This window comes from Rutilus rutilus, assembly GCF_951802725.1.
Source record: "Rutilus rutilus genome assembly, chromosome: 8".
Taxonomy (NCBI): domain Eukaryota; kingdom Metazoa; phylum Chordata; class Actinopteri; order Cypriniformes; family Leuciscidae; genus Rutilus; species Rutilus rutilus.
Window position 1 is genome coordinate 41992542 of NC_140222.1, and position 23885 is coordinate 42016426.

A 23885-nucleotide genomic window follows, 5' to 3' on the forward strand; every position below is an offset into this window, starting at 1 on the left:
CGTATGTGTAGGGATTATGGGATATGAAGTCAAAACAAAAAGAGGTTTCACTTAACATAGACGATTTAAAGCCATAATATATATATATTATAACATAATAGTGTGGCTTTAAATCTGTCGTGAATATAAATTCATATATATATATATATATATATATATACATACATATATAACGTTATATATAAAATATATATATATATATATATATATATATATATATATATATATATTTATTTATTTATTTATTTATTCTAATTTATTTATTTTATCCTCATCTCACACATCATAGATCTACACTTACTTTTGCAACAAGACAAATTCTATATAATGTATTTCTTTAATAAAATACATATGTGATACATGATCTCACCTCTTATGTGAAATGTGGAGGCAAAATGGCTAAACAAAAAAACTTATACAGCCATATTATCTTTTTTAAATGTATAATTAGCAAACAAACAATATAATTCTTGTTCAGAGTAATACACATGAAATTGATAATACACGATGAAATTAAATAAAAAAATGATTGCACAACTGTCCAGTAGGTGGCGATACGCACTAAGAATGTAAATCACTACTAAACACGCAGGGACCAGTGACGTTTGTGTGCAATTTCCCGCGAAATCCGTCCCGACATCTATGAAATATTAAGGCTGCGTTGGTTTGGGTAAAGTATATTCAACTATATTCTGTTTTGTTAAATAATAATGGGTAAATTAAGTTAGAAAGCATTTTTACTGTATAGACAAGCTTTAAAGTCTTACCTATGAAAAAGACAAAGACAAACTTTGCTGAACACACAGAATTATACTTGTTGTCACTTTCAACAAGGGTTGTTGAAAATACTGGGATACATTATGTCAATTAAGTCTTCTCCTGTTGGGACTTCATAATTAAGCAACATCAATTTTCTTATTGAAAAATCTGCTTCTTCTTTTTTTTCATGGCATTTTACAATGTAATGTAATACCTGCATTTTGACATATGGCCCCAAATCCTCAGACATCAGAATGAAAAAGCGACGTATGCATTACAATGAACACATTGACAACAGCAGTTCGTGTCTCTCGTATTTTAATTGTTTACTGAGATCATTTAAAACTGTAAAGCAATATCCACACACTATAAAACAATGAAATCTCTTGATTCATCTCCACTCGGTGCTCATCTAGATCTGCTCGTAGCCTCGGCCCCGGCGCTCTCGCACCAGCACATACGTCAGGATGGCGATCAGGCAAATGGCTACAGCGACGGCCCCCAGAATGATCGGGATCATCCGTTTGTTGTAGTCCGCCGAGCACTCAACCTCTGAAATTAAGTCACGATAAAACATCTTATTCTTGGGCAAACAGGTTGATAGATCACGTTTTGATTTATATGTGAATTATATTGACCTTTCCCGAAGACTCCACCGGCGAGGTCAAAGGCCTGAATCTGCAGCGGCACCAGTTTGAGCGTGAGGGTGCCGGACAGTTTCTCAATCGTCTCAGACTTGCACTTGAAGCTTAGGCCAGATTTAGCTGAGAAAAGCTTGTCATGATCCACGATTCCAACGTAGGTTTTATCTGTGGATTAAATGGCGGTAAAAAAAAAAAAAAGTAGTAATCAGCTCATATTAAGAAAATTCTCCTAAGCCAACAAAGATTAATCTTATGGAAACTGACAAGAACGATACCTGAGTCACATTTAACCCCAAAATCAAAAGTAAGAAATGAGGCACATTATGATTTTTTACACTGTGACATTTACATGAAAATTAAGTTTTTTTTTTTTTTTTTTTTTACCAAATTCTTATTTTGTGTGTGTATATATATATATATTGGTTTGGGTGTGAAATATATGGAAGCTTGTTTCATTTTAAAAGATAATTGAGACTTTTTATCTCACAATTGCGAGTTTACATCTCGCAATTCTGACTTTATTTCTCAGAATTGCGAGATATAAAGTCAGAATTGCGTGAAACAAAGTCAGAATTGCGAGATATAAAGTCAGAATTGCGTGAAATAAAGTCGCAATTGCGTGTTATAAAGTCAGAATTGCGTGATATAAAGTCAGAATTGCGAGATATAAAGTCGCAATTGCGAGATATAAAGTCAGAATTGCATGATATAAAGTCAGAATTGCGTGTTATAAAGTCAGAATTGCGAGATATAAAGTCGCAATTGCGAGATATAAAGTCAGAATTGCATGATATAAAGTCAGAATTGCGAGATATAAAGTCAGAATTGCGAGATATAAAGTCAGAATTGTGAGATATAAAGTCGCAATTGCGAGATATAAAGTCAGAATTGCGAGATATAAAGTCAGAATTGCGAGATATAAAGTCAGAATTGCGAGATATAAAGTCAGAATTGTGAGATATAAAGTCGCAATTGCATGATATAAAGTCAGAATTGCGAGATATAAAGTCAGAATTGCGAGATATAAAGTCAGAATTGCGTGAAATAAAGTCGCAATTGCGTGTTATAAAGTCAGAATTCTGACTTTTTTTCTCGCAATTGCGACTTTATATCAAGTCCAATTCTCTTTTTTTTTACCTCAGAATAGTTTATATCTCACAATTCTGACTTTATAACACGCAATTGCGACTTTATATCATGCAATTCTGACTTTATATCTCGCAATTGCGACTTTATTTCTCAGAATTGCGACTTTATATCTCACACTTGCAAGTTTACATCTCACAATTTGCGAGATATAAAGTCGCAATTCTGAGATATAAAGTCGCAATTACGAGATATAAAGTCGCAATTATTATTATGTATTTATTATTCAGTGGCGGAAACAAGCTTCCATAGAAATATGACCTGACTTGTTTTTGTAAAATTCACTCTTAGGGGCCGTTTACACGACAGTTTTCAACTAAAAACGTAAAAACTTTTTATATGTGTTTTGGTCGTTCATTTACACAACATCAGTGTTTTCGGGGCCTGAAAACACAAACTTTTGAAAACGAGTTTCAAAGTACAAGTTTTGAAAACGATACCGTTATCGTCTCCGCGTAAACTACAAAAACATGAATCTGTGAAAATGCTGATGTCATGCGCATGTGTATTATGTGATCAGTCTATAGTGTTTCTTTACAAAGTGACATCGCCACCTACTGGCCAGGCATGAATAATACAGCGTTTTTAGGCGTTTTCACGAATGGGGATCGTTTTGACAACGTTGTCGTCTGTACGCAAAAAAACGCAAACATTTCCATTTTTAGTACATGGTTGTCATTTAAACGTTCCCGTGTTATGAATATAAATATTGTATGCTTAATGATTAAGCACACAAAAAGGAGCCCTAATAAAAAGTTTTCCGTTTTTAATTGGAGAACAATGTTGTGTAAATGGCAGTATATCACAGGGTTCCTGATGTTTTCTATCAGTGATATCAGATTTATACTTACTCTGGCAATTTTTACAAGGAGGAGTAGGCATCAGAAGACCTTGGATAGTCTTCACATAGGAGACATCGCCTTCCTGCAAGTGTGGCGAAATACTGAATTGCATGTTGATCGAGGCTAGATGTTGTGCGCATATTTAACCTCAAGAGAAACGTGTCATAAATGCAAACAGATAATACTGTAGGTACCTTGATGAAAGTGAACTGCAGATTTCCACCATCAAAATCCAATGAGAGATGAGTCTTTTTGTTGCCACAGTATCCCGTGGCTTGTGTCGAGCCGGAATTCAGGTTGAAATAGTACTTTTTCTGGAATACAAGTTATGCAACGTGACTAATGGAGGCTGGAAATCAAAATCCTAACAATATCAAAACCGTTGGGATGTAAAGCTCAAGACACACAAATTGGGTTTGACTGACTAGAGGGAGTCGATTTTGCAGAATTTGCAGCAGCAGAAAGTCATATGTTCAACATTGAACCCTTTGAGTTTACTGAATGCATGGACATAGTGAAAAAGATATTGGTTGAAAAATTTGGCTGAAACGGGCTGACCCCAACACTGGCACACGAACAAACACGATATACAACTGGAAGTAAATAAATGTAAGCTGATTAATAATATCCCAAAATTCAGTTCATTTGAAATGTGAAATAAGTACACTTTAGCACACTTTAAAATCAGTAATTATTACACAAATAATATACTTTGAATATACTTAAGTGTGAACTAAGAGTAAAGTTAAATTAAAATGTTTCATATATTATGTATAATTCATATTAAATGTAATCAGCTGAACTTTAGAGTGTTTTTGACCCACTTAAGTACATCTTAAGTAATACACTTAAAACTTGTCATTTGTAATGATGAATCTGGAATTTAGTACATTTAAAGTATTAACTTGTAATATATATATATATATATATATATATATATATATATATATATATATATATATATATATATATATTGTTGCTTTACCCCCAAATGCTATTACTCCTAAGTGGTGCATATTCATACATTTACCTTATAAGTTATAAATATGTTAATAATTAGCAATTATTTTGAAGTTGATTAATAATATCCCAAAATTCAGGTCATTTGAAAGGTATCTCTCATGAAAAAGAAGTACACTTTAGCACAGTAATTATTACACCACAAAAATATACTTTAAAATAATATACTTAAGTGTGATCTGAAAGTTAAGTTAAATTAAAATGTATTACAGTTTAGATTGATATTATATGTAATTAGTTGAACTGTAGAGTGTATTTGACCCACTTAAATACATCTTAAGTAATATACTTAAATAATAACTTGTAATTTGTACTGATGAAGCTGGAATTTAGTACATTTAAAGTGTATATATATACACACTGAAAACAAAAACTTTGCATTTTTATTTGGCAAGTTTTTGCACGCATATTTTTAAAGTAAATTTCAAATATGGAAACTCTCATTTTAAGTAAACTCTACTTAAGTTAAGCTTTACTTAGAAACATCTAAGTGATAAATACAATAGATATTGTGTGAGACACCTTATCTACATATCAGAAGTTATTCAATATGTGACCTCAGAGACCTCAACACTTGGTAGACAATGACGGTAACATTTGATGGATCGTTTTTGTGTTTGAATGTGTCATTTTGAGTAGAAAATGAACTCCAATTGTCACAAAATGGCAAGTTACTAATCCTAACAACAAAAGCAATGATGAAACAGTGTAAATACAGCTGGAAAACAGTGAAAAATCAACCTCATCAAGGCCCAGTGCATAATGGGAACCCCAGTATCAGAAAAGTTGAATAAATTTACTTAATTTTATAATGTTGATATTTACTTTTGCTTTCATTTCTACAAGCATGAATTGAGTACTAATATAGAATTTACTTCGTTTTTCTTTTTTATTCTTGCCTTAACTAACTTTTTCATTCAACTTTTTTCAGTATTTACTTCACCACAAAATCATTTTCATCAGTGTAGTGTAAAGTAGTCAACATTTGAAGTGGATCAACAAAGTTCAAAGTTGTCCTAAGACAAGAATGCGTATTGTTCAAAATTCATGTAAAACTTTTGATCCGTGCACTTCAGATGTTGACTACTGTATATATATATACGGTAATAGAATATATTGTTGCTTTATTACTCCCAAATGGTGCATATTCATACGTCAAGCTCTTAATGAAACTGTCCCAGTTCAAAGCTGTTGTACCCAAAACCCTTTGTACCCTTTCTGCACACAAAGCTTTCTGACAGTGAGCCGTTGCAGATGTTAGTGTTAAACCAAGTGAGTTCTCACCCCTAGAAGGAATATGCTGAGAGGTGGAATAAAAGTGCTGAGAGCATAACAAGCTTACTTTGTTCTCTCTCACCACATACTGCGCTCCCAAACTGGCTCGCACACACACTTGTCCTTTAGGGTTCTTGAGGGTGTAGGTGACCTGAGGCGGGGCAGTTTCTTTGGGCTGCAGGACGGGTCTCTTGGGAGCACCTCTACTGCTGATTGCATGAACTTCATCACTGGAAGCTGCGGAGTCTGAAAGGTCAATAGAGTTTGAGGCTAGAGAATTTCCTGTTAGTACATTGTGGGGGGCTTCAAGATGCACCACTCGCGAGGAAGTGTTAACCAACATGAGGCATCGCAAGCAACAAAATGTGTTGCTTTGTGCTTGTGAACAACTAGACTACGGCTTGCTTTCTAAAAGTTGAACTTTCTCTTTGTAAATCACAAGTTTGTGGAATAATTTGATTCAAATGAAAAGGCAAATCGACTCACCAAGCCAGTGCAGGGAAGACAGCATGAGAAACAGAGCGATGGGTCGGCGCGTGCGAGTCATGTTGAGAACGAGGTTGTTGGGTAGCAGAGCAGATGCTGTTATGGTTTCGGCGTTAAACTAATGCCAGTGTGGTTGTGAAGGAGGACCCTTATGCCTCAATGCTGTCAGCAATTGTATGACACCAGGAAGCATTTTAGCCAAGCCCACAATTAGTACACCAAGTAATGATATGAGTAATGACTCTATATCAAAGTAGTATTATTTTTCTATTTGAGTTTTGGGAAATCTAGACATCTGTGCGATGAAAGGCAGTGGCACTGTTGTAGAGGCGGGTCTGGACATCACTGGTGCCAATTTTGGAGACAAAACCAAAATTTAGGAGAAAATAGTGTCACTCGTGCTTTTTTTGTTGGAGAAAAAATGCATTTAATGCCTCAAATGGTTCAATGTCACAGCAAGCACCACTCACATTTCCTAAAGACTATTAAATATTGAGTTGTTTTTCATTCAATTACCAAAAACATTTTTTCTTTAAATAAGTTGACTGTATGTGAGCATTTAAAAACTTCCACAACATCGTCGTCACAACTAACAGCAAGTTTATTAAAAGGATAGTTCACCCAAAAATGTTGTCATCATTTACTCACCCTCAGGTTTCTTTCTTCTGTTGAACATAAAAGTTGAACCAGACAGTTGCTGGTCCCCACTGACTTTCATAGTAGGAAAAATATATACAATGGAAGTCAATGTGGTCCATCATGGGGTCTGGTTACTGACATTAACAAAATATCTTCTTTTGTGTTCAGCAGAAGAAAGAAACCTGAGTGTGAGTAAATGATGACAATTTGCATTTTTGGGGGGTGAACTATCCCTGTGTTCAACTTTGCATGTTTATCTGCAGTTAATTGAAAAACCCTGACAAAATAAGCACATTTCTTAAACACTGGAGATACAAGTGTTTTGTCATTTTTGAATTTTGAAGGTGTGAACGATGAGCAGATTGCCCAGACTCGTCTGTTCACACTTTATGTGCTTTGTTCACTGTTTTACTTCCCTTCCCACTTCAGTTTTGGTTGCTGTCTCTCTCTCTCTCTTTTTTTTTTTTTTTTTGGTCTTTTGTGTGTTCAAGTTTCTTGTGTTTTTTATTTTATTTTAAACATTTTAGAAAATACTGAAGATGAGAAGGTGCAATCCATGTTGTAGCATACTTTTGAAAAATGTGGATGACATTATCTTATCAGTAATTACTACATTTATGGATGAATGATGTGAAACTATTTTATTGTCAAGTTTATTACTCAAAAATACATGCAAATATTCAACAACCTTTTCAATTTCTGAAGTAAAAGTTTAGAATTCTTCTCTTTTTTTTTTCTTTTTTTTTTTTGTGGTGCAATGTACTAACGCAAAATATTGTTTGTAAAATTAAAAACTTACTGAATGCAGGTAGTCTTTTTGATGCCAAAAATGCATGGTTTAACTTTTTTAACCACTTGTTTTTATGTCAAGTCAAGTCACCTTTATTTATATAGAGCTTTTTTACAATACAGATTGTATCAAAGCAGCTTCACAGTGATAACTGGAAAATAATACAACAAAGTTTGTTTCTAGAAGAAAATTGTGTCATCGTCAGAAGTAAGGCAGATCAATAATGTTGTTGAATATTAAATGTCCCCAACTAAGCAAGCCAAAAGCCAAGGCAACAGTGGCAAGGAACCAAAACCCCATCAGTGACAGAATGGAGAAAAAAACCTTGGGAGAACCCAGGCTCAGTCGGGGCCAGTTCTCCTCTGGCCAACGAGCGAACGGTGTATGATTATGATTCTGGCAGCATTACAGGTCAGACGTCAGATTTGATCAGAACATTCAGAATATTATCCAGTTCATCTGGTTGGAAGTCGGAGTCATCACGCCGGTATGGAGACGAGTTTGTTGAGGATCAGTGCCGATGGCTGTCGTGTCGATGAGGCCTTCACAGGGCTGATGAGGCTGGCACCTCAGGGATGCGTCATGGATGGGTCCAGGCGCAGGTCCACCATCTGATCTGGATACGGCTGGGATCCGACTGACTTCAGTAAACGGGAGGGACTGGTTCACACTTCAGGACTGCGTTGTTGTCACGTCCAGGCGCAGGTCCTTCATCAGATCTGGATACGCCCTGCTAAATAGGAGAAGGATCTACCGCCAGTAGTCGATTTTGATATTCTAGGTATTATCAACTGTCGCAATAGATGTGAAGGACTATAATGCGTTAAGAGCTCGCTCAAGTACTGCGGAGCTAAACCATTTAGTGCTTTGTAAGTGATCAGCAATATTTAAAAATGTATACAGTGTTTAATAGGGAGCCAATGCAGTGTTGACAGAACGGGGCTAGTATGGTCACACTTCCTGGTTCTGGTAAGAACTCGAGCTGCTGCGTTTTGGACTAGCTGTAGTTTGTTTATTAAGCGTGCAGGGCAACCACCCAGTAGAGCATTACAATAATCTAGCCTTGAGGTCATGAACGCATGAACTAATTGTTCTGCATTTGTCAATGAGAGCATATGGCGTAATTTAGACATATTTTTAAGATGAAAAAATGCGGTTTTACAGATACTAGACACGTGACTTTCAAATGAAAGATTGGTATCAAAGAGCACACCCAGGTTCCTAACCGACGACGAAGACTTGACAGAGCAGCCATCAAGTGTTAGACAGTATTCTACGTTATTACGTGATGACGTTTTTTGTCCAATAATTAGAATCTGTGTTTTTTTCAGAATTTAGTAGTAGGAAATTGCTAGTCATCCAGTTTTTTATATCAGCTATGCATTCAGTTAATTTTGTGAATTGCTAAGTTTCGTCAGGGCGCGAAGAAATATAGAGCTGAGTATCATCAGCATAACAGTGAAAACTAATGCCATGTTTCCTAATGATATCTCCCAAGGGTAGCATGTACAGAGTGAACAGCAACGGTCCTAGTACTGAGCCTTGTGGTATGCCATACTGAACTTGTGATCGATAAGACATCTCTTCATTTACTGCTACAAACTGATAACGGTCAGATAAGTATGATTTAAACCACGCTAATGCAATTCCACTAATGCCAACATAATTTTCGAGTCTATTTAAAAGAATTTTGTGGTCAATAGTATCAAATGCAGCACTGAGATCGAGTAACACCAATAGAGAGATACAACCACGATCAGATAAGAGCAAATCATTTGTGACTCTAATGAGAGCAGTCTCAGTACTATGGTACGGTCTAAATCCTGACTGAAAATCCTCGCAGATATCATTTCTTTCTAAAAAGGAACATATTTGTGAGGATACCGCCTTTTCTAGTATCTTTGACAGAAAAGGTAGATTCGAGATCGGCCTGTAATTGACTAATTCTGTAGGATCAAGTTGTGTTTTTTTAACAAGCGGTTTAATCATAGCCAGCTTACAAGTTTTTGGTACATATCCTAATGACAAAGATGAATTAATGATATTAAGAAAGGCATTTATGCTAGGGCTTCACAATATTGAAAGAAAACTGACATTGCAATGTTTTGTTTTTCAGCAATAAATTGCAATACGAAAGCAATTTCACCAGATGATTAAATAGCTCTGCTCGGAAAGAATTAATCCTTCTAGAATGATTGAGGTGATTTTTTAGGGGAGTGAATTTTTTAGCCAGAGTTCCCTTTCAGTCGGTCATGTTCGACGTGCCAATGTAATTGGGATCACTTCAGACACATGGTGCTCAGTCACCTCAGCCAGTTGGGACTTTGGGTCAACTGGGAGAAGAGAAGAGCAAACTCGCCCCCGTGCAAAGGATCACTTTTCTTGGTATGGAGTTGGAATCGGTCAGCCTAACAGCACGCCTCACAGAGGCACGTGTTCAGTCGGTGTTGAACTGCTTGAATTAGTTCAAACGCAGAACAGCGGCCCCACTGAAACACTTTCAGAGGCTCCTAGAGCATATGGGATCCGCAGCCGCTGTGACGGATTGCTTCATATGAGGCCGAGCACTGGCTTCACAGCCGGGTCCCGAGATGAGCGTGACAGCGTGGCTTGTACCGGATTTGTATCACCCTGTACTGCCGCCAAATCTTCAGCCCTTGGTCGTACCCTTCATTTCTACGGGCAAGTGTTCCCCTAGAACAAGTGTCCAGGCATACTGTAGTCTTCACGGATGCCTCTGCCACCGGCTGGGGCAATATTATCTGTCTGCAGTCCCGGAGGCTGCATTTTCAGGACCGCACTTCTAGGACCGCATTTCTAGGACCCTAGTTTTTTGTGACAGCGCCACCTACCGACTCGGAGAACCGCAGTCTCAGGAACGCATTTCCAAGACCCTAGTTTTGGAAGACTGAAAAAAGTGCCACCAAGGCAGTATTTCCACCCAGTTTTACTTACATTAGAGTTTTACATTTTTTAAAGTTTTATTACACACAAATTCTACTTTCTTTATTGCAATTAAACCTGGTTCCTAGGAATGTTGAGGAATTATTGGGTCTAGCATAATAGGCCTATAATAACTCAAGTGAAATAAACAAGGAATCAAGTTATAGTCTTTTCAGTCAGATCGACCACATTTTCAAGTAAAGAGGGAAGACAAGGATGACTCTGGGTTACCCTATTTAAGATTGTGTTTATTTTACAAAATAATATATAACAACTGAACTTCAACACACACAAAAACATATTTGTTCCTGACGTGAACCACATAGACAGAACGTCATGGACAGCATCATCACTGACTCCTAAGAGAGAGAAAGAGAAGTGAATTAAATAAGGAACATTTAGTTGAACATGTTCTACTCTCTAATTTTAAATTTCATATTTAAAAGATCTTAGTTACCACAGAGTGCACACACATATATGATACAAAAATTATGATATCAATCTTCATACCAATTAATGTTCATAATACTATTATTGCATACTCTTCAAAGATTTGAAAAAAAAATATTTATTTTGATGTTGTGGGAACAAAGGTTTTAAAAAAACTCATGTCAATAAAGCCCATCTCAACTGAGAAAAAATAATAATAATAGAGAGAGATGCAAGAAATCTGAATAGAAATAGCATATTATACATTTGTTATGTTTCTTGAAAAACATTTTTAAGTTAATTTCATATAAATAAATAGACATAAATAAGGCCTAAGCTTAACCAATTTATTTATTTATCTTTTGTCATACTATTGCCTACCCTGAGCTGTGTCCTTGAAAGCACTTCATATAGAGTAGGCTAGCCTACAGTAAACAGTAAATGACACAATCTAACACGTGGTATTTTAACAGTCAGTTATTATGATGGCCTCTCTGTTATGTCTGACTATTAAAATGTCATGTCTCAACCAACTTTATAAAACCATGTCAAAATGAAGAGACGTACTCAAATGTATTGTGAGTAGGCTAACATTAAACAGACTGACTGTGAGCACGTGACAGTGAAAACATTATTTTAACTGAATTAAAATGGAAAAACAATGCGTAATTAACAAGCTTTCAGAACGAACATGCTACAGTTTAATGAGCTTTCAATAAGTCAACACGGGCTTATCATGCAACAGTTCCGTTAAATGAATGTGCTAACAATTCATTTTACAGCATTAGAGGCTAATATGATGGCTATGCATTCAAGACTATTTATTTACCAAATCCCCATCGCGTTAGCTACGTTAACTTTCCAATGAAATGCATCACAGTTGTTTTTAAAGTTAAACAAATATGAAAATTGATTCGCATTTGATACTCACACTCTGATTGTCATCCATCTTAGTTCGCTGGTCCTCTAATTCGGTAGGTGGCGTTGTCACTAAAAACCTAGGGTCCTAGAAATGCGGTCCTAAAAGTGGGGTCCTGAAAATGAAGCCTCCGGCTCTGCAGGCAGACCCTTCTCGGCTGGGGGGCCACGTACAACGAGCATGCAGTGTCATGTCTGTGGACGGTGCCTCAACTGCACTGGCACATCAACTGCCTCGAGTTGCTAGCAGTACACCTTACTCTGAGCCGCCTCAAGGGGCCGCTACGAGGCAAGCATATACTGGTCTGTACGGACAACACTGCGGCCGCTGTGTACATCAACCATCAGGGTGGTCTACGCTCCCGCCGCATGTCACAACTCGCCCGCCATCTTCTCCTATGGAGTCAGATGCATCTGAGGTCGCTTCGTGCCACTTATATCCCCGGTCTGCTCACCCGTGCCGCTGACGAGCTCTCCCCAGGTGGTCCAGCTGAATTGGAGGCGCTTCGGGACCGCACAGGTAGATCTGTTTGCCGCGTCTGACACGTCGCACTGCCAGTTGTTTTATTCCCTGACCGAGGGCACCCTCGGCATGGATGCGCTGGCACACAGCTGGCCCCGGGTCCTACGCAAGTATTCGTTTTCCCCAGTGAGCCTTCTCACACAAACACTGTGCAAAGTCAGGGAGTATGAGGAGCAGGTCTTGCTAGTTACACCTTACTGGCCCAACCAGACCTGGTTCCCAGAACTGTGAAAATTACAGCGCTGTACTTAAGGAAGTTGCGTAGATCTGCAAAATATTGTTGAATGCAAAGAGCAAAACTCCTACCTTTGTAGCCTCCAGGATTTCATAGAGAGCCAGTTGAGCCCCTTCGTGATAGCCCCTCCTTGGCCCATTCCTTTGAGAAAGGAATCCTTTCAGTCAAGGGTAAGTCGCTGGGGAAGCGCGACCTGATCGTCAGGTTCCTGAGGGGGTCGAGAAGACTAAATCCTCCTCGCCCTCACTCGATACCCTTTTGGGACTTGTCTTTGGTGCTTACAGCACAGCAGAGACCAACCTTTGAGTCCTTGCAGTAAGTGGAGTTAAAAATGGTGTCTTGGAAGACAGTACTCCTGGTTGCATTAGCCTCCATTAAGAGGGTAGGGGTCCTGCATGCATTTTCCGTCCACGTGCCTGGAATAAGACCCGGCCAACTCTCACGTTATTCTGAGACCCCGGCCGGGATACGTGCCCAAGGTTCCTGCCACTCCCTTCCGGGACAAGGTGGTGAACCTGCGAGCACTGCCGCTCGTTATAATTAATTATAAATATACAGTGCTCGAGTTACAAACTGAGTTCTCTTTCGTGTTTTGAATGGTTTAATAAAACTGCATTAATGTTTAAACTGACTGGTCCTTAAACACATTCACTCTATGATGGTTAAACTTTTCAATTAATCCGAGAATCATGTGGGCTTCGAACCGTGGTACCTGGTCTATACTGATCAACTACGATCCCTATTGGCATCGCTAAAACGATACGTTGTGCAGCCCTACTGTACGTCTCACACAATGAGAATTCCTCTGAAAAAATCCTTAAAGACAACCTGTGGGCATCATTTTTAAGGGATATGTTTCATAATTTAGAGTATTATGCTAGGTATTCCTCACTGAGTGCTGATTTCTGCTCGGCTGCCATTTTGAGTGATACGCTTCAAGATGAGCAAAACAGATAAAGGTATAAAAAGATAAACTACTATACAGCAGACATAGGCATATGGGATAGGTTACATTTCTGTATTAATGAGCACATAACTAAAAAACAAAAGTGAGAGAAATATAACTATTAAAATATAACTAAATGTAATGCATCACATACAATTCTGAGAACATCCTGTTACTGTTTTTCACCGTCATGCTTTTGTACATAGAAAAACTATTTTAACAATTATTATATAAATATTTAATATGTATGTTAATGTAAAGTAAATGAACAATTAACATTACTGTAGCATTTTTACCAATTTAAAAAATATATATTTTAATACATTATGTTATTAGTAAATTCAAGTACATTCAAGTAGAGACTGAATTCTATGTGAGATCATTTCTTTAATTTCATGAGAGGAAAACTCACAGCACAGGACAAAGGTGGAGGGGACAAAGTATTCCCTTAAATACACACAGCTACTTTTGTCAATTTGCTTAGCGCAACTTTGCTTTCTACCACTGGTAAATGCTGCGTGTTTGTCTCTGTTATGGACTTTTTTCTGTCATTCTTTTGTTATTTTATTGTGTAACTCACGATAATATGAATACTTGAGATAAATACGTAAAATATATCCAAAAAGCTGTATAATCAATAATCTCTTTGTAAGCAAACTGGGCGACTTGCAAACAAACAACTTTCTATTGGCTTGACAGCTAATGTTTGTGTCCAGAGCACATGGATTGATTATTTTTTTTTTGGAACAGATTGTCCACCATAATAAAATGTTAAAACAAAGTCAAATTGTGCACCATCATGTAAAGGTCTCTGTGAAAGGTCTCTTATCATTGCTTTGGAGTTGGACTTGTGATTCAGGGAATTCTGCGTGTTGTCGAGAGCGTCTCAAATGAGTAAACATTTGCTTTACAGCTGCTGAATACCAGCTCACCATATTTGGACAGGTGGAGATAGAGACAGAATTTAGCGATAAAGCAGTGAGTAAATCATTACAGGGGCGGATAGAGTCCAGTGGGAACATTTCTGAACACTTTCAGTGGTTTCCAGACGAGCAGAGACGTTCATGACACCATGATGCGGGACAAGATCTTGGTGGTTTTTGCTTTAGCTTGGCTCTACTGTTCTTTGGGACATGGACAAACTGACACACGCATCCCGTGTGACGATAAACGTGTGGAAGATGTTGTCAGTTTAACTCTCACCAAACATAACGAGATATTAACCGAAGGCGCAAAACTGGCTCTCTATGAAATCCTGGAGGCTACAAAGGTAGGAGTTTTGCTCTTTGCATTCAACAATATTTTGCAGATCTATGCAACTTTCCTTAAGTACAACGCTGTAATTTCACACAGGCTCAGAATGAATCGGGGGACGTTCTGTTTGTGCGCTTCACAAGCAGAGAGAGCGACTGTCCCGCGGGAGGAGACAAGCCTTGGCATCAGTGCGACTACCTGCAGCGAGTAGATGCGGTAAGATCTGACCAAGTTATCTACGTGAACATTATCGCAAAATAAACCCCAACTTTTAGAAACAAGCTATGCAAGAAATCTAAAGAATATCAGTTACACAGGTTAGAATTAACAATACAACATTTTGATTGCACAATGCCACTATTGACCAATCACGATCAATAATCTAGCCTGACAACAGCCTTTATCCATGACCCTAGTCACATTATATTAGGGGTGTAACGGTACACAGAAGTCACGGTTCGGTACGAACCACGGTTTTGGTGTCACGGTTCGATACGAGTTCGGTACTACAGGAAAAAGCAACAAATCCCCAATGCTAGGTTACTTTTTATTATTATTTTGAACAGACAGTAGAGCAAATTACAGTTTGTACCACCTAGCAGCATTTAGTCCCCTGAGGTAGTTGGTACATTACAGCCTCCTATAGTGTAGTAAGCACTAAGCAATGAACAGAATGCACTCTTGCCAATTCCCTCCAGATTCCTGATTGATGAATAGGGATGCATAGGGGGCGCTAGTGAACTATGGGTCGGTAGGTCGCACTCCCCTGCAGCTCCCGCAAAATTATTATTAAATGTACTTTTTTTAACATTAATTTCTACATAAAGAGTTTTCCTTGCAAGCTGGATTAGTTTCGTTTACACTCATCGGCTACAAGATGAAAGCGAGCTTGAAGACACAATCCTCAAAAAAGGAATAGGGATGCACAATATATCGGCCACCATATCGGTATCGGCCGATATAAGCGCAAGTCTGTCATATAGGCCACATAAAATTATAATGTGAACATCATTATAATTGTGTGTTTGGGACATGGCTTTTAATGGTGAGACTTTTGTAATCATGCTCTCAAAAATTTGGATTTAGATGTATCGGCCAATATATCGGTTATCAGCTTTCAAACATAAAGAGTTATCGGGATCGGCCAAAATGTTCATATCGGTGGATCCCTATTAAGGAATAGTTGGTTTGAATAACGTGTTGTGCGTAGCCTACTGTTACGAACTGCTCAGAGGCACAAAGGTTTGAGATCCAAACGCAGCTTTTATGGAGTAATCCAGAACCGTAATCCAAACACAGGCAAAGGGTCAAGCACAGGAAGGCAGTCCAGACAAAACAAACAAACAGGCAAAAGGGGAATCCAAGAAACAGGGAAAAATCGAAGAACCAAGAGACATGAAACCAGAGAGAATGCTCAGAAATGCAGAGTAACACTAAACAAGACTTCGCCATGAATGACTGAGATAACCAGGCTATTATAGGGTGAGATAATGAGCTAACGAGTCACACAGGTGGATGTAATCATGGCTGATTAGTCTGGGGCAAAGGATTATGGGGAATGGAGTCCGTGATAATGTGGTGATTGTCCGGGGTGGAGTCAGAGTGCCCTCTGGTGGCCATCGAGGGCACTCCAGCTGGTGATCTTGACACCTAAGCTGGCATTTTCTTTGCGCACAAGGGTTCATTAACATGCGGACGCACAAAGTTCAATATTATGCTTTTTCAAGAAATCCCAAATCGGCACAATGCCAAATGATTTTGTCTCACTATAACAGCAACTTAAAATACATACAGATAAGAGTAAGAAACTGTAAAGGGTTTACTTTTATGTACACTCACAATAAAAGCAAAACATTGTGCTTTTGAAAAGTAAAAAAACAAACATGATGCCGCTTTCTGCCGTCCCGGTTCCCTTTCCCTGAAGTTTCTTGAGCGTGTCACAAAAATTTATCGAAACTCAGCGTACAGGCGACTATCAAGCTCTTGCACGCCCTCTGAACTCTTGTTTTTGGTTGGTGCATAGACAGTATATAAGCTGGACACAGCGCCCCCATTGGATTCAACGGAAACAAGTGAAGTCAATTAGAAGCACTAACGTCCTGATGGCTGAGCGTACTGCGCAGACTCAAACTGAGCTTGACGACGTAGATGTGACGTGAGCAACCCGTCTGTCTTCTAGTAGCTGTGCCGAGAGAAATCTGAATCATTCCCTTCCGAAACTTGCCGAGACGGAGAGCGTGAGGAGGAGGTGTCCATGAGCTAGGAGCAGGAGAAACTTTTGCTAGGTATTCTGATTAATTATTTTGTCATTTTGCCTCCACGTCCCCCCGATTGCCCGCGAGCTTCTCCTCCTGTCCATACGGTAATCTCTCTACTGTGCGACAGAGAGTCGCGTGGTTATGACGCAATCGTTAGCCTATTTTTACAAAAACTGCATCTACGGGGCCATAACGTAAGATACAAGGTAATGGAGCCTTTTATACATTTTCGTGTTTCTTTAGAAATAAATAATGGACAAATGGAGTCTTTAAACGCCTCAGATGTAAAGTTATTCGCTGTCAAAGTGACGCCAAAATGAATGGGAGTCAATGGAATGCTAACAGCAGGTGATGGTCCGCTAGCCAATGGCAGCGCCCGGGGAAGCTTCAAAATAATATGAAACCCTGCCCCCCTGGGTTGGTGCATAGATCATCTTTTCTTCTGCTCTTTTTCCTGTTGTGGTGGTTAGTAAACAACGTTGCATTACCGTCAGCGCCCCCTTCTGTATTGGAGTGTGGATCGCCTGTGACTGACTGTATGCACTGAACCGTGACGTATACATGTACCGCTGCACCCCTACATTATAGCATGGCTTCTTATTACTGAAATATCTGTCTTTCTTGTCTTGGGGTAACGTACATTTTGTGGTTCCTCAGGCACTCAGAATCTGTCATGCAAAAGTTCTGTTTACAGAAGCAGGTCAAGAGTTACTGATGCATGACTGTTCAGGTATGTTGTATTATGGCTGCCGGCTGAATGTTATAACAATATCTCATGGCTCATTTCTTCAGTTCTAATGACACATAGTAATTTTTCCATATTTAAAGGAATTAATAGAACTTTTATGCCTTAAACGCAAAACTCTGATGCTTTTCTTCTGTCGGTCAAACTTATTTTTTTTTTGCTCAATGAAATGATTGTACTATATTTTAGGTCAATAATGTTTTTTATTCAATATTTTGTATTTTTAGGTGATTTTATGGTACTAAATTATAATTATGCAGTAGTTATAATCCATTTATTCACTTTTTTGAGCATAAACCTGAAAATGAAATTTCCAACTTTAACTCATAAATCTTGAATGCTTTGGAGCGCAGGCTGAAGTTTGGTCCCTTTTTACAGACGAGACTTGTCGGATTATTGCTGAAGTGAAAAAAAGTTTGAAAAAGTGAACTTGGAAAAAATGTATAAAGCTTTACATTTATTGTTATAAATTTTTATATGAAACAAATTTTCCAAAAAATGTTTTACTCTAAAACCATAAATCTAAACAAAAGCTGTGTTCCAAATTTGAGGTTGATATCTCAAAAAAATAGCTTGTTTGTGCGCAGTACCAAATGGTTCCACTAGATGAAATTTGTCTCCCATTTCAAATGCGCTCATTTTGACCGCGTACAATAAAAGTGTGACTATTTTTTTATTTATTTTTCAGGACCATTTAACCTTTTTGAATCATGTCCATGATTTTTTTTTGTGTGTGTGTTCATACAGTTAGTGCCAAAACCTTTACCAAGTTTCACACCATTCCGATGAAGTAAAAAAAAAAAAAAAAAAAACGTTAAATGTTTCGATCAAAACCGGACGAACAGCACCAGAGGATTAATATGCCTTATGACAGACAAGATTCAAGCACAGACAAGATTCATCCCGTACATCACAGCATCTGATTCAAAGTATTTAATCAGTAGAAATCAGAAGACAAATGTACAAGACTGTGTACTCTTCCCATAATGCACTGCGAATTATGAAATTGGGTTAAAAAATGCCATATTATAAAACTATTTATGTGCAGTCCTTACATAAAACATTTAAACATTTACAAATACTTATATCACTAGTTTGAAAATGTGATTTCCATTTTAATGGTAACGCTGGCTTCTCTGATTGGTGGATCTGTGTTGAGGATTCTGGGTAGTGTAGTTTTTCCACTATGAATTAAACAGTATTTTTTTTAAAGGAAGTTGAAATCACTCTGGATGGTGGAGTACATTAAATTTTACTCTCTCTTTCCTAAAATTCTCTGACAGCTGAGCCGGCTATTTCCTCTAAAGTTGCCCATTGCCTGGGCTGCCCTGAAAAGATTGACTTACATCAAGAAGAACTGAGAGAACCGCTCATTCATTCTTTGACCAAAGCCAACGCTATGGTCAATCATCAGCATTTCTACATCTTTAAGGACTTGACATTGGCAACAAAACAGGTACACTTTTTCTTTCCGTGATCCTGTAGCTCAGCTGGTAGAGCTTGGCACTAGAAAAAAAGGTTCAATGGGTTCTGTATAGAACCCTTGGGTTCTTGACTTAATTTTAAAGAACACTTTAGGCCAAAAAAGTACAATATGAGGAAAAAAAAATTAATCTTGTTATTAATAATTAAAACTAAATCCATAAAATGGTCCCATGATGGAAACCCCTATATATGAAGCGCCAGACAGAACCCAGAAGACAGAATCCCAAGGTTCTAGATAGAAATTTGAAGTCACTTAGAGCCCTTTCTTCTAAGAGTGTGTAGCAACTCAGTTGGTGTGACTTTGGGTAGATGCATAAATATGAACGTAAAATCACCTCATTTAAACCATTTAGCTATTTTATTGTTGAATTGGGCTGCGGTGTTAATGTTGTGGTGTTGTGGTTCTTCTCTATGTGTAGGTGGTTGCTGGATTCAGGTACAAATTGCAGTTTAAAATTGAGAAGAGCAACTGCACCAGGAAGGAATTCAAATTTGTTACTGAGGAGTGTCACCCAATGCAGGAGAACACCGTAAGATTCACAACACTTTTGTATTTTAGTGGAAACCTTAATACTTTTTTTCAAGATTCTTTGAATCTCATTTATTTGAAATAGAAATCCGTTATAACAATACAAATGTCTTTAATGCATCCTTTCTGAATGAAAGTATTAATTTATTAATTTATTAAGAAATGTTATTTAATTTTTTATTAAATTTTTTTACTTACCCCAAACTTATAATATTAAACATTATTTTCTATTAATTTAGTCTGAGATGGCACAATGCACTTTAGTAACACTCAAAGATGTTCTTTGTCTGACAGAATGTTGAAAATTTTTATATACATAAATGTATGTTATTGTATGCAATTATGAGTTTATATCTGGCAATTCTGACGCTTTTCTCGCAATTGCGAGTTTCTATAACAATTCTGACGTTTTTCTCGCAATTGCGAGTTTATATCTTACAATTCGGATGCTTTTCTCGCAATTGCGAGTTTATATCTCACAATTCGGACGCTTTTCTCGCAATTGCGAGTTTATATCTCACAATTCTGACGTTTTTCTCGCAATTGCGAGTTTATATCTCACAATTCTGAAGTTTTTTTGCAATTGCGAGTTTATACCTCACAATTCGGACGCTTTTCTTGGAATTGCGAGTTTATATCTCACAATTCTGACGTTTTTCTCGCAATTGCGAGTTTATATCTCGCAATTCTGACACTTTTATCGCAATTGTGAGTTTATATAATGAAATACTGATGTTTTTCTCGCAATTGTGAGTTTATATCTCGCAATTCGGACGCTTTTCTCGCAATTTCTAGTTTATACCTCACAATTCTGACACTTTTCTCGCAATTGCTAGTTTATATCTCGCAATTCTGATGCTTTTCTTTCAATTGCAAGTTTATATTCCACAAGTCTGATGCTTTTCTCTCAATTGCGAGTTTATATCTCGCAATTCTGACACTTTTCTCACAATTGTGAGTTTATATTCCGGAATTCTGATGCTTTTCTCTCAATTGCTAGTTTATATCTCGCAGTTCTGGCGCTTTTCTCGCAATTGCTAGTTTATATAACAATTCTGACGTTTTTCTCGCAATTGCGAGTTTATATCTTACAATTTGGATGCTTTTCTCGCAATTGCGAGTTTATATCTCACAATTCGGATGCTTTTCTCGCAATTGCTAGTTTATATCTTACAGTTCGGATGCTTTTCTTGCAATTGCTAGTTTATATCTCACAATTCTGACGCTTTTCTCGCAATTGCGAGTTTATATCTCACAATTCTGACGTTTTTTTGCAATTGCGAGTTTATACCTCACAATTCTGACACTTTTCTCGCAATTGCTAGTTTATACCTCACAATTCTGACACTTTTCTCACAATTGCTAGTTTATATTGCAATTCTGATGCTTTTCTCGCAACTGCTAGTTTATATCTCGAAATTCCTACTTTCTCGCAATAGTTAGTTTATATCGCAATTCTTATGCTTCTCTCGCAATTGATAGTTTATATCTCGCAATTCTTGATGCTTATGTCGCACTTGAGTTTATATCTCGCAATTCTGACTTTTTCTTGCAATTGCGAGTTTATATCTTGCAATTCTGACGCTTTTCTCACAACTGTGTTCATATCTCGCAATTCTGACACTTTGCTCGCAATTGAGTTTATATCTTGCAATTCTGACTTTTTTTCTCACTATTATGCTTATCTTGAAATTCTGGAAAAAAAAGGTCAGATCTGTGAGATTGTAAACACAGATTCTCGTAAATTCTCTTGCGAGAAAAGAAGTCGCTTCTATTCTAGCTCTTCTAACTCTTTTTTCAGAATTGTGAGATAAACTCGCAATTGCGTGACAATGTCAGAATTGTGAGATAAAAACTCACATTTACCTTTTGTATATCATTTTATTTATTTTGTGGCGGAAACAAACTTCCATAGTTGTGTATAGAAACAAACTCAAAGAAAGTGTACTTGTATCCTCACACGTACAGTTGTTGTTTAGGAGGTTATGCAGTGTAACTCCACTGTGGATGTTGCTCCTTGGAGACACGAGGTCCCAGAAGTGCATGTTGAATGTCAGCCAGGTGTCATGGGGGTGAGCTACCCATCAATATATTTACACATAAATGAATATATTCAATTATATAGATCATTTTCACCGCATAAAGTATTGCGATCGATTTTCAATGAACCCGTTTGTGCCCAACATCTTGCTTTCAGGAGTTAACAAGATTCAAACGGCCACCAGGCTGGTCTCCTCTTAGGGGCTTGAAACTTCCCAAACCCAAAGAATCCTCAGAGGATTCCAAGGAGCGCATTAGTGCAACCCAAAGCACACCGCTGAAATGTCCTACCAAACCCTGGAAAGAGTTCAAGCCCGTCACTGACAGCATTGCTGCTCCAAACACTACAGAGTCGGCCACAGCAGACACTGCTCTCAGCGATCTGGATTTGATGTGATGAGCAGCCCGTGTTTGTTTGTCTTTATGCGCTCTGTGGTTAAATGATTATCTAAAATAAAAAAATAAGGCAAGGATGAAAGAAAATGCAACTAACATTCTTATAATGTGTTTTATGGAGTTTTGTCAGTCATTTATTTGTGGATTAGAATAATTCACAGTTGTCTCATATTTCACAATAAAGAGGAATATACAAATATGCTATTTGATGAATTGTATTGCTTGTCTATGCAACGTAATAAAATCTGTTTTTTTTCCCAAGAAGATTTGTATGAAAAAAACAACAACTGCAACTAGTAACAGCGACTTTATCTCACATTTTTGAAAAATCACATTATAAACTCGTAATTCTGACATTTTATCACAATCGCGTGTTTATATCTTGTAATACTGACTTTTTTCTCCAAATTGTGAGATAAAATACTTCCTCCTGGGGTCAAACTAACTACTTCATGCTTGTATGCTCAGGCACTATAAAACTTTATTAATCATAACTTTTTTTTACACAATGACAAGAAAATGCACAAGAGGGAAATAAAGAGCTAAAGCGTATTAGCTATGTTTCCATCCACCTATTTGTATGTGCATAATGGGATATCGCATAAAAAAACGCTGGATGCATCTCGAATGTTGGTTTTTGGTGGTTCTGAAATGCAATTATTTTTAAGCTTGTGTGGTTGTAAAAGCAGTAAGCACAATTAAAGTTGGTTAGAAACAGACCCAAATTTGACACGTCACGGCCACAAAAAAAAACGGGTTCCCCTTCATCTCCGTTTCAGCGCTTTTCTGCGGCACTGAGGACAGTGAGGACTCAGTAGCCTACCTGAATTTAATGCGTAATTAGCATAGGTTTTAAAAAAAATTAAACTGGAATTTTTTTTCGCTTTTTTTAATACAATTACAGTTTCATTTAATTTATTGTTTAATAAAATTATAGGCCTATTATTTTTAGTTTATTAACAGCAACAACAGCTGTAAAGATGAAGTTGACGATCGCCATCTCCATAGTGAACGCGCCTATAGAGAGAAATGCACATCATGGATTACATAACCAGAGAGTAGCCTATTTCTTTTAGTTTTAAATTGTTAAAAAGACATTTCAAGCTTTCTTAAGATATATTTCATGTCTGTGAGGCATATGCTGAGTTTCGTTAAGGTAGGATGAGCGCTCCTGTTCACGAGCAATGCAAGTGACTGCGCAGGCGCCTCCATGATTATGTTGTCTGCTATATTTGCTTCTTATTTATTAAATTAAATTTAAATTAAATTAAAAATTATTAAAATTAAGATACAATTTATACAAAACGAAATTCACTTAAAAAAAGGCTTTAAACAAAACAAACCTTAATTAAGTGGTCAAAATCATGTCTGACCCGCTCCATGTCTCTCGATATTGCGCATCATATCTTACTCATAACTTTTCATAATCAACATAAATGAAAAAATATCATTATAATATTTGAACAAATATGAAACTAAATGAGCTTATTTAATGGCTACAACACATATAGTAGGCCTACAGACTCTCTATTTGTACAAATTGCTGCACATTCATTTTATACTGAATTTTGCACTAAGTTGAA

At 37.4% G+C, this 23885-nt stretch overlaps 2 protein-coding genes across 3 annotated transcripts; one reads left to right on the forward strand and one right to left on the reverse strand.

Annotated features, from left to right (window-relative positions):
- Nucleotides 1-612: 612 nt before the first annotated feature.
- kng1 (kininogen 1) lies at nt 613-22506 on the forward strand. 2 transcript variants are annotated; one of them, XM_084417989.1, is made up of 8 exons: nt 613-670; nt 14509-14865; nt 14949-15065; nt 17765-17837; nt 19136-19308; nt 19757-19867; nt 21846-21938; nt 22064-22506. In XM_084417989.1, the coding sequence occupies exons 2-8, from the start codon at nt 14668-14670 to the stop codon at nt 22301-22303; spliced, it is 1005 nt and encodes a 334-aa protein (XP_084274115.1). In that variant the 5' UTR covers nt 613-670; nt 14509-14667; the 3' UTR covers nt 22304-22506. The 2 variants fall into 2 exon arrangements, with proteins under 2 accessions (XP_084274115.1, XP_084274114.1); XM_084417988.1 differs by lacking the exon at nt 613-670 and having other exon boundaries at nt 14426-14865.
- Nucleotides 1061-6326, reverse strand: lamp3 (lysosomal associated membrane protein 3). The gene is made up of 6 exons (XM_084417990.1): nt 6173-6326; nt 5754-5932; nt 3586-3705; nt 3401-3473; nt 1398-1568; nt 1061-1311 (listed from the first exon to the last, which is right to left on the reverse strand). The coding sequence occupies exons 1-6, from the start codon at nt 6231-6233 to the stop codon at nt 1172-1174; spliced, it is 744 nt and encodes a 247-aa protein (XP_084274116.1). The 5' UTR covers nt 6234-6326; the 3' UTR covers nt 1061-1171.
- Nucleotides 22507-23885: the final 1379 nt, after the last annotated feature.

Excerpts from the sequence above, each read along its gene's own strand:
- kng1 (XM_084417989.1), top strand. The coding sequence starts at position 14,668 with ATGATGCGGGACAAGATCTTGGTGGTTTTTGCTTTAGCTTGGCTCTAC. Across the intron at positions 14,866-14,948 it reads AAATCCTGGAGGCTACAAAG|GCTCAGAATGAATCGGGGGA; the intron begins GTAGGAGTTTTG and ends AATTTCACACAG. Across the intron at positions 19,868-21,845 it reads ACCCAATGCAGGAGAACACC|GAGGTTATGCAGTGTAACTC; the intron begins GTAAGATTCACA and ends GTTGTTGTTTAG.
- lamp3 (XM_084417990.1), bottom strand. The coding sequence starts at position 6,233 with ATGACTCGCACGCGCCGACCCATCGCTCTGTTTCTCATGCTGTCTTCC. Across the intron at positions 3,474-3,585 it reads TGCAGTTCACTTTCATCAAG|GAAGGCGATGTCTCCTATGT; the intron begins GTACCTACAGTA and ends CCACACTTGCAG. Across the intron at positions 1,569-3,400 it reads TCCTTGTAAAAATTGCCAGA|ATAAAACCTACGTTGGAATC; the intron begins GTAAGTATAAAT and ends TTTAATCCACAG.